The sequence below is a fragment of the Theropithecus gelada genome, chromosome 8, assembly GCF_003255815.1.
Source record: "Theropithecus gelada isolate Dixy chromosome 8, Tgel_1.0, whole genome shotgun sequence".
In the NCBI taxonomy this organism is placed as follows: Eukaryota; Metazoa; Chordata; class Mammalia; order Primates; family Cercopithecidae; genus Theropithecus; species Theropithecus gelada.
The window spans coordinates 49,641,783-49,655,206 of record NC_037676.1 but is presented as its reverse complement, the minus strand read 5'-3'; the positions used below and the strand labels follow the sequence as shown (position 1 = coordinate 49,655,206).

General features: G+C 39.8%; 1 protein-coding gene across 1 annotated transcript in view; it reads right to left on the bottom strand.

The window, feature by feature from the left end:
• The window catches only part of SPIDR (scaffold protein involved in DNA repair), a 483,830-nt gene that overhangs the window by 145,528 nt on the left and 324,878 nt on the right, over positions 1-13,424 (bottom strand). The window contains exons 9-10 of the mRNA XM_025393220.1: positions 3,457-3,652; positions 444-694 (exon numbers count right to left, since the gene is read on the bottom strand). Coding sequence (XP_025249005.1) covers positions 444-694; positions 3,457-3,652 — 447 coding nt within the window. The remainder of the gene's footprint in view (positions 1-443; positions 695-3,456; positions 3,653-13,424) is intronic.

Here is a 13,424-nt window from a genome sequence, read left to right as displayed (position 1 = left end):
ATTAGGCAGTTCTGATACAGATGGTTTGATACAGTACTCTCTGAAAGCCACAGGTTTACCAATTGCCATTACTTACTCAGGTTTTCAAGACATATAAAACTGGATGTTGCAATGGTCTTTTGAGGTATGACAACCACATGTCTTGGCTTTCCCAGAACAAAACCAATATTTCTTGCATTTGTATGACTTTCAAGAACATGAACCATTAAAGGTAAAAGAAAATGCAGTAAATTTAATTTTTAATAGGACTTTAAAATTAAATAGATAGATAAAATCCTTTATCATACCATGTAGCCCAAATTTTGATGCAAGGAAAAACAAAAACAGTGCACGTATATGGTGAATGCAGCTAAGAACGTGCTCTGGGAAGAGCCTCCACTTTCTAGAGCACTCTGTCTAAGTGACTCTTCACCCCTGCCCCACACCAGCATCTTGGCACTCACCGAGTTCCAGCTGGGTCTGTGTGTCCTGAGCTGGCCCGCTGCTGACCCCTGGTGCTGTCTCTGCTGGGAAGAGAATACACTCTTTGCACCACCACTCGGACCCCAGCTCCTGGCCATGAGGCAGCTCCCTGGCTTTCCACCATGTCCAGGAGAGAATCCCTTAGGGGAGTGCCAGCTGGGATGTGCTGTTTTGCTTCTTTGTGCCCATGGGTCGAGGTTGTTCCTGTGGTGGCTATACCACTACACACAACCTGGCCGAGATACATAAAGGGAACAGTTTCAAGACTCACAAAGTTTCAGGTTTGGCTAACAACAAGCAACATGCTGCACACCAAATAATGACATCCTTAAGCAGCCCCCCAGTGGATCTGCACTACACTGAAGTGATGATGAAGATGAAAACAAAGGAACTTGTGGTGTGGGGCTCTGGGCCTGCCAGGTGGCTAAGATTGCAAGCTGAAGGCCAGTGAAAGAACAAGGAGCACAGCAGGATGTCTGCTATACCAGGCAGGTCTTTGAAAACACACAGAAAGTTTTGCTAATAAAATTCATGATAATTCAAGAAATTTTTCTCTTTTGAGGTAAGAATTCCAACAGAACAAACCAAAAATGAAGATAAAAGAATGACTAGGGATACTACAAATGCTTCATTTTATTAAGTTCTTGTATGTGCAATCTCCGAGGCTAAGCATTTTACATACTCACATATTCTCCCAACAACCCCTTACATAATATCACCTGTCATAATAAAACACCACCACTTCCAGAGTGCTTTCTATATATTCCAGGCTTTTAAATTTACATATTAAACATGCTTATCCTCACACAACCACCCAAGAAGATAGATAATATCACACCTCCATTTTACAGATAAGAAAACTGAGACACAGAGACCACGGATCTTGCCCGAGATGACCCAGCAGGAAGTGGCTGAGTTAGGATTTGAACCAGGTCATCTGGTTCCAAAGTTCACACGTTTAACCATTATGCTACAAGTAGTTTCATTATCACTGTTATAGGCCAAAAATGTATCTCATGGGATTAATATTACATAGCTGTTTAAAACTATATGTTAAAACAGTAATGTGCTTTGGGCCATATTTTTTATCTGTTATAATTAAATTGATTAGAGAGTCTTCCTTTTTGCATAATCCTCTCCAGATACTTCTTTTGATAGTCAAAGAGAGATTTTGCTTGACTAGCTGGTACAAAACAGGCTGAAAGTTTGTCTGCTTTTCTTTCGTATTCCTCCTCCCTTGATCTGTCAGTCTCAGGAAGCATTCTGCTTAGCGACAACTTATATAACCCAGAGACCTTGAGGCCAGTGCACTGGGAGCCACACGAACATTCAGTGCTTAGGGTGGTCCCAGGGGCGCCCACAGCAAGTGAATTTTAGTAGTTCCCTAAATTCATCTTGGCAAATGATCATGGCTTAGGACCAGTAAAATTGCAAAAAACAACTCCAGCATATAATCTCAAGCTTATGCAGTTCTTTTTATCCCAAGGGATAATAGATATTGTGGAAAAGAAAAATATGATTTTTTAAATAAATAAAGGAGGGTTTTAAAAAATTCTTAGACATTACAAGAATAGAGAAAATGAACGTTGTCAAATACCAGCATGCACTGTATGATGATGTTTCTGTCAACAATGGACAGCATGTTTGACCGTGGTCTCATAAAACTATGATGGAGATGAAAAATTCCTGTTGCCTAGTGATGTATGCACATTTGTGGTGATGCTGGTGCAAACAAAAGTAGTGTGTTGCCAGTTGCATGAAAGTCTAGCACATCCTGTTATGTATAGTACCTAATATTTGATAATAATAAACAATGTTACCGGCTTATGTATTTACTGTACTATACTTTTAATTGTTATTTTAGAGTGTTCTACATGTTAAAAAACAAGTTATGTGTAAAACATCCTCAGGCAGGTCCTTCAGAAGGTATCTAGAAGAAGGCATTGTTATCCAAGGAGATGACAGCTTCATGCACATTACTGTCCCTCAATACATTCCAGTGGGACAAGATGTGGAGGTGGAAGATGGTGATATTGATGGTCCTGACCCTGTGAAGACCTAGGCTACTGTGTGTGTTTGTATTTTAGTTTACAACAAAGAAGTTTTAAAAGTAAAAAGAAATAAAACATAAAAACAGAAAAAAGGATATAAAGAAAAAATATTTTTGAATAGCTATTTGTATTTGTGTTGTAAGCTAAGTGCTGCTATAAAGAGTAAAAAAGTTAATGAAAAATTTAAAGTTTATAAAGTTAGAAAGTTACAGTAAATTAAGGTTAAATTATTTATTACTGAAGAAAAAATTTAATTTAGTGTAGTGCAAATGTTCAGTGTTTATAAAGTCTACAGTAGTGTCTGAGGCCTTCACGTGCACTCCGCACTCACTCACTGACTCACCCAGAGCAACTTCCAGTTCTATAGTCTCCATTTATGGTAAATGCCCTATACAGGTGCACCATTTTTTATCTTTTGGACTGTATTTTTACTATCCTTTTTCTATGTTTAGATATGTTTACATACACAAGTACTTACAATTGTGTTACAATTGCCTACAGTGTTCAGTAAAGTAACATGCTGTGCAGGTTTGTGGCCTGGGAGCAATCAGCCATACCATATACCCTAAGTGTGTAGTAGGCTGGAACATCTAGGTTTGTGTAAGTGTACTCTTATGATGGTCACACAATGACAAAATCACCTAATGACAAATTTCTCAGAACATATCCCTGTTAAGTGATGCATGACTCTATTTTAATAAATTAGAATAAAGATTAAAGATACATAATTAGAAAGATGAAATACTGTAAAAAGAGCACCACTAAATGCTGAACTGAACTATAATATATTCAGGCATAACAATAAGTTCCTGCAGCATATATACTTGTGGTGGGATTTTTGGAGGGACACAAAAGGTAAACATCTTCACTTACACTGAAGCCCTTCCAAATCCAGTCACTAACATATTACAAGCATAAAACCTTTAAGTCAATAGGAGTTTACCTGGATTTCAGGTGAATTATTTGTTAGACCCTTAATTACAAACATCTGGGCCAAAGAGATGCTTCTTCTTGGAAGGGGTATATCCGGATAGTACACATCACAAGTTTTTTTTGAATCTTCTTTGGCAACAACTTTCTCACAAAAGTAAGTATTCAGAATAACAGGGCAACTTCCATTTGGAATAATCAGTTTTTGCCTGGAAAAGAGAAAGACATGCAACAGTTTCTTTGCAATATTGGGGTCCCCTCATGTTCTTGCTAAATCAGGAATGCAAAGAGCAATGACTCGCCTGCTATGGACAGCTAGAGCCAAGCCCACCCACAGAGGCACAGCTGTCCTTCATGCTCCAGCATGGCCGCCAGTAGTCTGACTTCACTGTTCTAGTGAAAGCCCTGTGTCAGGAAGGGATGGAAGAAGGCTAAGTCCCTGGGCTTGGACTTCCTTGTGCCCTCCCAGTATAGCCTCAAGACCCCTCAGGGGGAAATACAGAGGATGAACAAAAACTGTCAACAGCCTCAAAAAAGTGCCCAAGCAATGAAATAAAATGTACAAATAAAACCTTCAGACATTTTGACAGCTATAATCTTTCAAAGAACATACCATTAAATGTCAAAGGAGCATCTCCCTTTGCTATCAAACTGACTATAGTTGCTGAATACCTCATATTTAAGTATTAATGAAAAGGAGTCAGGAAATAGAGCAGACAAAATTCTCCTGGTTCTTCTCAGTCCTTGGACAAGAGAAAACACTTTAATGCCTATTCCTTAAAACATGGTGCTGCTTAGTATTGAGAGAAATTTGGGACTTCTGATTCTGGGAGGATAGAGTATCACACTTTTCCCTATTCCTCTCATTAAGAACAACTAAAATGGCTGACATTATATGTAAAGTAAACATAAGAAGACACCGAGAGGTGGAGAGAAGAGGCAGACAGGCTAAAACCTAGAGACTTTAGGAATGAGGCAGTGGCAAGTTCCTGGGTTTTCTTTCTTTTCTTTCCTTCCTTCCTTTCTTTCTTTCTTTTTTTTTTTGAGACATGGTCTCACTCTGTTATTCAGGCTGGAATGCAGTGGTGTAGTCTCGGCTCACTGAAACCTCTGCCTTCCATTCAAACGATTCCCGTGCCTCAGCTTCCTGAGTAGCTGGAATAATAGGCATGAACCACCAAGCCTAGTTAATTTTTTAATTTTTTTAGTAGAGAGAAGGTTTTGCCATGTTGGCCAGGTTGGTCTCAAACTCCTGACTTCAAGTGATCCATCCGCCCTGGCATCCCAAAGTGCTAAGATTACAGGTGTGAGCCACTGTGCCCAGCTCTGGATTTTCTTTTTGCCTTGTATATCTCAGGTTTTGAGTTGAAGGAGCTAGCAACCCAGAAACAGCAACAGGTGCTGACAAAAAGCTCTAACAAAGCCTGCTCTCTTTAACCAAGGACCAAGGAACGGGCAGCCTAGAAAGGCAGAAAACTCTTAAGATGGTAACTGCTCTACTCTAGGTAAACATCATGGAAAACCTATGACTTGTCCCCATGCATGCTAGCACAGGCCAAGTGAGGACCTGGACTTCCCCCCTCATTGGGCTGTAATGAGAGACCCCAATATCCCAGCTGGGGTATGAGAGAAGGTGGGGCCAAGGAGATGACTTTCTTTTCTTTTTTTTTTTGAGATGGAGTCTTGCTCTGTCGCCCAGCTGGGGGCACGATTTCAGCTCACTGCAACCTCGGCCTCCCGACTTCAAGCGATTCTCCCACCTCAGCCTCCCAAGTAGCTGGGACTACAGGTGCCCATTATCATGTCCAGCTAATTCTTACATTTTTGTACAGATGGAGTTTCATCATGGTGACCAGGCTGGTCTCAAACTCCTGACCTCAGGTGATTTGCCCACCTCGGCCTCCCAAAGTGCTGGGATTACAGGTGTGAGCTACCGTGCCTGGAGGACTTTCATCCCCGACAGGCCTGCAATGAGTACTCCCCTCATTGTGACAGTGGAGAGACTACCTGGGGGCCTGGACTTCAACTCCTCCTGACAGTAGTAACCAAGCACCACTCCCTATCCCTCTGGGGTGGTGCCAGAGGAAGCGTGGCAGAGAATCAGGATTTTTACCACTGCTCAGTGGTGCTGAGGCCACCCTTCCCTCCTACCCCTCCTACCCCTCAGCAGAAGGCATGTGAGAAACAGCAACAAGGCTTCCCTGGCCTTCCCAGCCAGGGTGGTGTCAGCAGAGGCTTAGCAGGGAGCTGGAACTCATACCCCTGCCCAGCAGGAACAAGGAGTCTCTCCCTCTCTCAAGTGTCAACTGAGGAATCTGGACTTCCCTCTCCACCTGGCAGTAACAACCCCACTCCACTCCTCACTTTCTCCTACCAGAGCAGTGTCAGATGAAGCTACCTAAAAGAGGTTTAAATAAGATCCAGAGTCTCAAAACATAATACTCCAAATGTCCATGTTTCTATCAAAAATCACTTGTTATAATAGGAACCATGAAAAATCTCAACTTGAATGAATAAAGACAATTAACAGATGTCAATGTTGACATAACATAAAGGTTAGAATATCTGGCAAAATTCCAAAGCAGCCATTTAAAAATGCTTTAATAAGCATCTCGATGCACTTGAGACAAATGGAAAAAAAAAGTGTCTCAGCAAATAAACAGAATAATTATTTCTTAAAAATGGAAGTTTCAGAACTAAAAAAAATAGTGAAAATAAAAGAATAGGTTCAACAGCAGAAGAGAGAAGGAAGAGAAAAGAATCAATAAACTTGAAGATAAAAATAATAAAAATTACCCATTATAAATAATAAAGCGAAAATAGACTTAAAAAAAAAATCTGGTTGGGTATGGTGGCTCACGTCTGTAAACCCAGCACTTTGGGAGGCCAAGGCGGGCGGATCACCTGGGGTCGGGAGTTTGAGACCAGCCTGACCAACATGGAGAAACCCCCTCTCTACTAAAAATACAAAATTAGCCGGGTGTGGTGGTGCATGGCTGTAATCCCAGCTACTCGGGAGGCCAAGGCAGGAGAAATGCTTGAACCCGGGAGATGGAGGTTGCGGTAAGCCAAGATGGCACCATTGCACTCCAACCCAGGCAACAAGAGCAAAACTCCGCTTCAAAAAAGAAACAAACAAAAAACCCCCAACAGAACCAAGGACCTGTGGGAAGAAAGAAATAGAAATGGAAGGCTACAGATAAAGTAATACAGGTAAATACAAGAGGCTTTCCTACTCCTCTTGAGTTTTCTAAATTTTTATTCTGATAAAAATTATAACACTGTCTGAGGTGATTCTAAATGCATGCAGAGAAAACATTAAAGACAATCATATTATAAATAGGGAGGGAAAGGGGATATAAAGGGAGGTATGGTTTCTATACTTCACAGAAACTGGTAAAGTGTTGACCCAGTAGACTGTGCTAAGTTACGTGTATGTAATACCTAGAGCAAGCAATAAAATACCTATAAAAAGAGAAACACTGGCCGGGCGCGGTGGCTCAAGCCTGTAATCCCAGCACTTTGGGAGGCCGAGATGGGCGGATCACGAGGTCAGGAGATCGAGACCATGCTGGCTAACACGGTGAAACCCCGTCTCTACTAAAAAATACAAAAAATTAGCCGGGCGAGGTGGCGGGCGCCTGTGGTCCCAGCTACTCGGGAGGCTGAGGCGGGAGAATGGCGTGAACCCAGGAGGTGGAGCTTGCAGTGAGCTGAGATCCGGCCACTGCACTCCAGCCTGGGCGACAGAGCGAGACTCAGTCTCAAAAAAAAAAAAAAAAAAAAAAAAAAAAAAAAAAAAAAAAAAAAAGAGAAACACACCAAAACATTATAAATGAAATCCTAAAAAAAATTAATGTTCAAGTAACCCACATGAAATCAGGAAAAATAAAATAAATAAAAACAGAGAACAAAGAAAACAAAAAGTAAAAAGGTACACTTAAGTCCTAATGTATCAATAATTACATTGAGGATAAATGGTCTAAATAAACCAATTAAAAGACAAAGATTGGCAGGGTAAATGTATGATCCATCTACATGCCGTCTACAAGAAACTCACTTCAAATATAGAGATATAGGTAGGATAAAAGTAAAAAATGGGAAAAGATTCATCATGTAAACATTGATTAAAATATAGTGGGGGTGCTATATTAATATCAGATGAAGTAGATTTCGGAGCACAGAAAACCCCAAATATAGAAAGGCACATTACATAATGAAACAAAGATCAATCCACCTTGAAGACATAGCAATCCTAAATGTATCTACAACAAAGAACATAGATTCAAAATACATGAAGCAAAAACTGATAAAACTCAAAGAATAGACAAATCCACAATTAGAGCTGCAGACATCAATATCCCTCTCTCAACATTTGATGGAACTAGAGAGAATATCAGAAAGAATACAGAAGAGTACACCACCACCATCAATAAACAGGTTCTAGTTGACATAAAACACTCCACCAAACAACAGCAGAATACTATTTTTTTCAGGTGCCCACAAAATGCATGTGTCATAAGACACATCTAAACAAATTTAGAAGAACTGAAATCATATAGAGTACATTCTCTAATCACAGTAGAATCAAACTAAAAATCAATAACAGAACGATAACATGAAATTCTCCAAACACTCTGAAACTAAACAACATATTTCTAAGTAATCCAAGGGTCAAAGAGGAAGTCTCAATGAAAACGTAAAAACACTGAACTAAATGAAAATACAAATTTAACCTATCAAAGTTGTGAGAAACAGCTGAAGTGATACTGAGAGGAAATTTTACAGAACTTAAAGCTTACATTAAAAAAGAAAAAAGTCTCAAATCAACAATTTAAGTTCTTACCTCAAAAACCTAGAAAAAAGTAAAGCAAGATAAACTCAGAGCAAGTGAAAAGAAATAATTTTTTTTTGTGTGTGTGACAGAGTCTTGCTCTGTCACCTAGGCTGGAGTGCAGTAGTGCGATCTCGGCTCACTGCAATCTCTGCTGCCTCAGCCTCCTGAGTAGCTGGGATTACAGGTGCCCACCACCATGCCTGGCTAATTTTTATATTCTTAAAGTAGAGACCAGGTTTCATTCACCATGTTGGCCAGGATGGTCTCAAACTCCTGACCTCAGGCGATCCACCCACCTCAGCCTCTCAAAGTGCTGGGATTACAGGCATGAGTCACCGTACCCAGCCGGAAATAATTAAAGAGCAGAAATAAATAAAATTGAACAGAAAAACAACAGAGAAAAAAAACAATGCAATAGAGTTATTTGAAAAGATCAATATATTGACTAAAAAATGAAAAAAGGGAGAAGATACAAATTACCAATATCAAGAATAAGATGGAGGCTGTCACTACGGGCCCTGTACACATCACAAGGCTAGGTGAAGGACTACTATGGACAAGTCTACATACATACATTCTCAGAACTTAGATGAAATGGACAAATTTCTCAAAAGGAAACAAAAATAACTACCACAATTCATGCAATATGAAACAGATTATTTGAACAGCCTATAAATATTAAGGAAAATAAATATGTAATTTTTTATTTTTTTGAGACGGTGTCATGCTCTGTTGCCCAGGCTGGAGCACAGTGGTGCGATCTCGGTTCACTGCAACCTCTGCCTGCTGGGTTCAAGCAATTCTCTTGCCTCAGCCTCCCGAGTAGCTGGGACTACAGGCATGCACCACCATCCCTGGCTAATTTTTTGCATTTTTAGTAGAGACGGGGTTTCACCATGCTGGCCAGGCTGGTCTCAAACTCCTGACCTCGCGACCCACCGCCCTTGGCCTCCCAAAGTGCTGGGATTATAGGTGTGAGCCACCATACCCAGCCAAATTTGTAATTTTAAAACTCCCAAAAGTGGTATCTCCGGGTCCAGATACTTTCACTGGAGAATTCTAACAAATGGGAAAAGAAGAACTAGCACCAATTCTACACACTGTCTTCTAGAAAACAGAAGAGAAGGAAACTCTTCCAATCCCTTTTATAAAGCATGTATTACTCTGATACTAAAACCAAAGACAGGACAAACAAACAAACAAACAAACAAACAAAAACTATAAACCAATATACCTCAATAACATAGATACAAAATTCTTTAACAATATGTTAGCAAATAGAATTCAGCAATATATAAAAGAAGTTATGCAATATGACCAAGTGGTGTTAATTCCAGGCAAGATGGCCTTGTTTGGTATTTGAAAATCACCTTCACCAAGTTGAACGCTGAAGGAGAAAAATCAGTTGATTACATTAATCAATGTGGAAAAATCACTTGACATAATTCAACGCCCATCCTTAATAACAATTTTTAAAAACCTCTAAAAATTAGAAAGAGAACTTCCTCAGCTTAATAAACAACATCAACAGAAACGCCAGAGCTAGCATTACAATTAATGATGAAAGAGTAGATGCTTGCCACCTAAGATGGAAAACAAGGCAAAAATTTCCTCTCTCATAACTTTGATTCAACATAGTACCAGAAGTTCCAGCTAGTGCACAGTAAGACAAGATAGGTGGGGAAAGGCATACAGATTAAAAAGAAGAAACGAAAATGTCCTTATTTGCAGGTGACATAATTGCTATAAAGCAAATGTCTAGGAATATACAAAATAACTCCTAGAACTATTAAGCAAGGTTGAAGAAACCAACACATACAAAAATTAGGTGTATTTGTACATATTATCAACGAATTCATGGACGCCAATGAAAAATATACCATTTAAAATTGTAAAACTAAAAAAAGAGACCAAAATAACCCATGTCAGTGTGAATCTCACAAAACATGTAATGACAGATAATTGGACAGAAATTAGATACTGACCATTGTTAATTGGTGTTTTTTCTTAATATAGGGAAATCTTAAAGACTGGAAAACTCAAGAACATAAAATGACCAGTGGGATGATTGAGAGGAATGTTGTTTTAGATTGATTAATGTCATACAATTCCTATTTTTTCTTAAAATTTTTATTTTTAGATAATTGTAGATTTACATTCAGTTGTACAAAATAACACAGATCAACTTCCTTCTTTCTCCTTTCCCTACCCCCACCCCTACCCCCACCACACAACCTAAACCCCTGACAACCACTGTCTTATTTTCTGTTGCTTATAACAGAATATCTGAAACTGGGTAACTTATAAAGAAGAGGAAGTAGCCGGGCGCGGTGGCTCAAGCCTGTAATCCCAGCACTTTGGGAGGCCGAGACGGGTGGATCACGAGGTCAGGAGATCGAGACCATCCTGGCTAACACGGTGAAACCCCGTCTCTACTAAAAAATACAAAAAACTAGCCGGGCGAAGTGGCGGTCCCAGCTACTCGGGAGGCTGAGGCAGGAGAATGGCGTAATCCCGGGAGGCGGAGCTTGCAGTGAGCTGAGATCCGGCCACTGCACTCCAGCCTGGGCGACAGAGCCAGAATCAGTCTCAAAAAAAAAAAAAAAAAAAAAAAAGAAGAGGAAGTTATTTCTTACACTTATGGAGGTCGAGGGGTTGCATCTGGTGAGGGCCTTCTTGCTGGTGGAGACTCTGCAGAATCTTGAGATGGCACCACTATTACATGGCAAGAGAGCAGAGCATGCTAGCTCAGGTCTCTCTACCTCTTATAAAACCACCAATCCCACTCCCATGATAACCCATTAGTCCATTAATTCATGAGTGGATTAATCCATTCATGAGAGCAGAGCCCTCATGACCCAGTCATCTCTTTAAGGCCCCACCTCTCAATATTGCCACATTGGGGATTAAGCTTCAACATAAGTTTTGGAGGGGCACATATTCAAACCATAGCAACCAAAATACGCTCTCCACTTCTTTAGGTATTGGCTTTTTTCACTTAGCATCATTCTCTGGAGATTAATCCAGTCATTGTCTGTTTCAATAGTTTATTTTTATTGAATAGTATTCCATGATATGGATTTAACATTCTGTTTAACCATTCACCCATTGATAGACATTTAGGTTGTTGCCAGTTTGGGACTACTATTAATAAAGCTGCTAACATTCATATGTAGGTCTTCATATGAACATAAGTTTTCATTTCTCTGAGATAAATGCCCAGGAGTACAAATGTTAGGTTGTTTGGTAGTTGTGTGCTTAGTTTTTTGTTTTTTTTCCAAAAGCAAAAACTTCCAAACTTTTCCAGAGTAGTTATACAATTTTACATCTCTGCAACCAGTATATGAGCAATGTAGTTTCTCCACATCCTTGCCAGCATTCAGTGTTGATATTATGTTTTGTTTTAGCCATTTTGCCTTACTGTGGGGTTTAATGTGCATTTTCTTAATGGCTAATCATGTAGAACATCTTTCCTTGTGCTAATGTGCCATTTATATAACTCTTCAATGAAACGTCTGTTCATGCCTGTTGCTTGTTTCTTAATTGGATTGTTCATTTTTTATACTGTGTGTTTTTCAGAATTCTGTATGTTCTAAATACTAGTCCTTTCTTGGGTGTGAAGTTTGAAATTGAAATTATTTTCCCTATGTCTCTATCTTGTCTTTCCATTCTCCAAACAGGGTCTTTCTCAGAGCAAAAGTTTTCAGTTTTGATAAGTTTTAGTTTATCACGTTTTTTTTTTTTGTTTGCTTGTTTTTGAGATGGAGTCTCCCTCTGTTGTCTAGGCTGGAGTGCAGTGGCAAGATCTCAGCTCACTGCAACCTCCGCCTCCTGGGTTCAACAATTCTCCTGCCTCAGCCTCCCAAGTAGCTGGAACTATAGGGTGCATGCCACCACACCTGGCTAATTTTTGTATTTTTAGTAGAAACGGGGTTTCACCATGTTGGCCAGTCTGGTCTTGAACTCCCGACCTCAGGTGATCCGCCAGCCTTGGCCTCCCAAAGTGCTGGGATTACAGGCATGAGCCACTGCGCTCGGCCTCAAGTTCCTTTTAAACAGATCAAATTTTTATCTTAAGTCTAAGTACTCTTTTCCTAGTCCTAAAGATTTTCTCTTAATTTTTTCCCTAACAGTTTTCTAATTTTATAGTTTACATTTATATTCATCATCAATTTTGAGTTAAATGATATATAACTTGTGAGAACGAGGTTAAGGCCTATATTTTTCTGCCTATGATTATTCAAAGTCTATCCTTCCTTAATTGAATTGTCTTGGCACTTTTGTCAAAAATCAGTTGGTAGGCTGTGCGCAGTGGCTTATTTTCCCAGCACTTTGGGAGGCCAAGACGAGCAGATTACTTGAGGTCAGGATTTCAAGGCCAGTCTGGCCAACATGGTGAAACCCCATCTCTACCAAAAAAGTACAAAAAAATTAGTGGGGCGTGGTGGCACACCTGCAGTCCCAGCTACCCGGGAAGCTGAGGTGGGAGAATCACTTGAACCTGGGAGGCAGATGGAGGCTGCTGTGAGCGGAGATGTTGCCATTGCACTCCAGCCTGGGCGACAGAGCAAGATCTTGCCTCAAAAAAGAAAAAAAAATCAGCTGGTGTTGAGCATGGTGGTGCACACATCTATGGTCCCATCTACTCAGGAAACTAAAGCAAGAAGATCACCTGATCCCAGGAGTTTGAGGCTGGTCTGGGCAACATAGTGAGACCCTATCTCTAAAATAAAAACAAACAAAATCACACTGTGGAGATCAATTTAAAAAAAAAATCAGCTGGGCATATTTGTGTAGTGTATTTCTGGGTTCTTTATTCTGTTTCATTGATGTATGTGTCTATCCCTTCAATAACACCATATAATATTGATTATTATAGTTTTATAATAAGTCTTTAAATTGGGGAAAGTGATCCCCTTTACTTCATTCTTTTTCAAAATTATTTAAGCTATGTTAGTTCCTCTGCCTTTCCATGCAACTTTTAAAATTAGCACACACATATATATCTGCAAACAAAATCATGCTGGAATTGATGGGAATTTCTTTAAGCCTATAAATCCATTTGGGGAGCTCCTTATGATTTTGGCATCTTTATGGTTTTGAGTTTTTCAATCCATAAATATGTCTCCCATTTGTTAAGATCT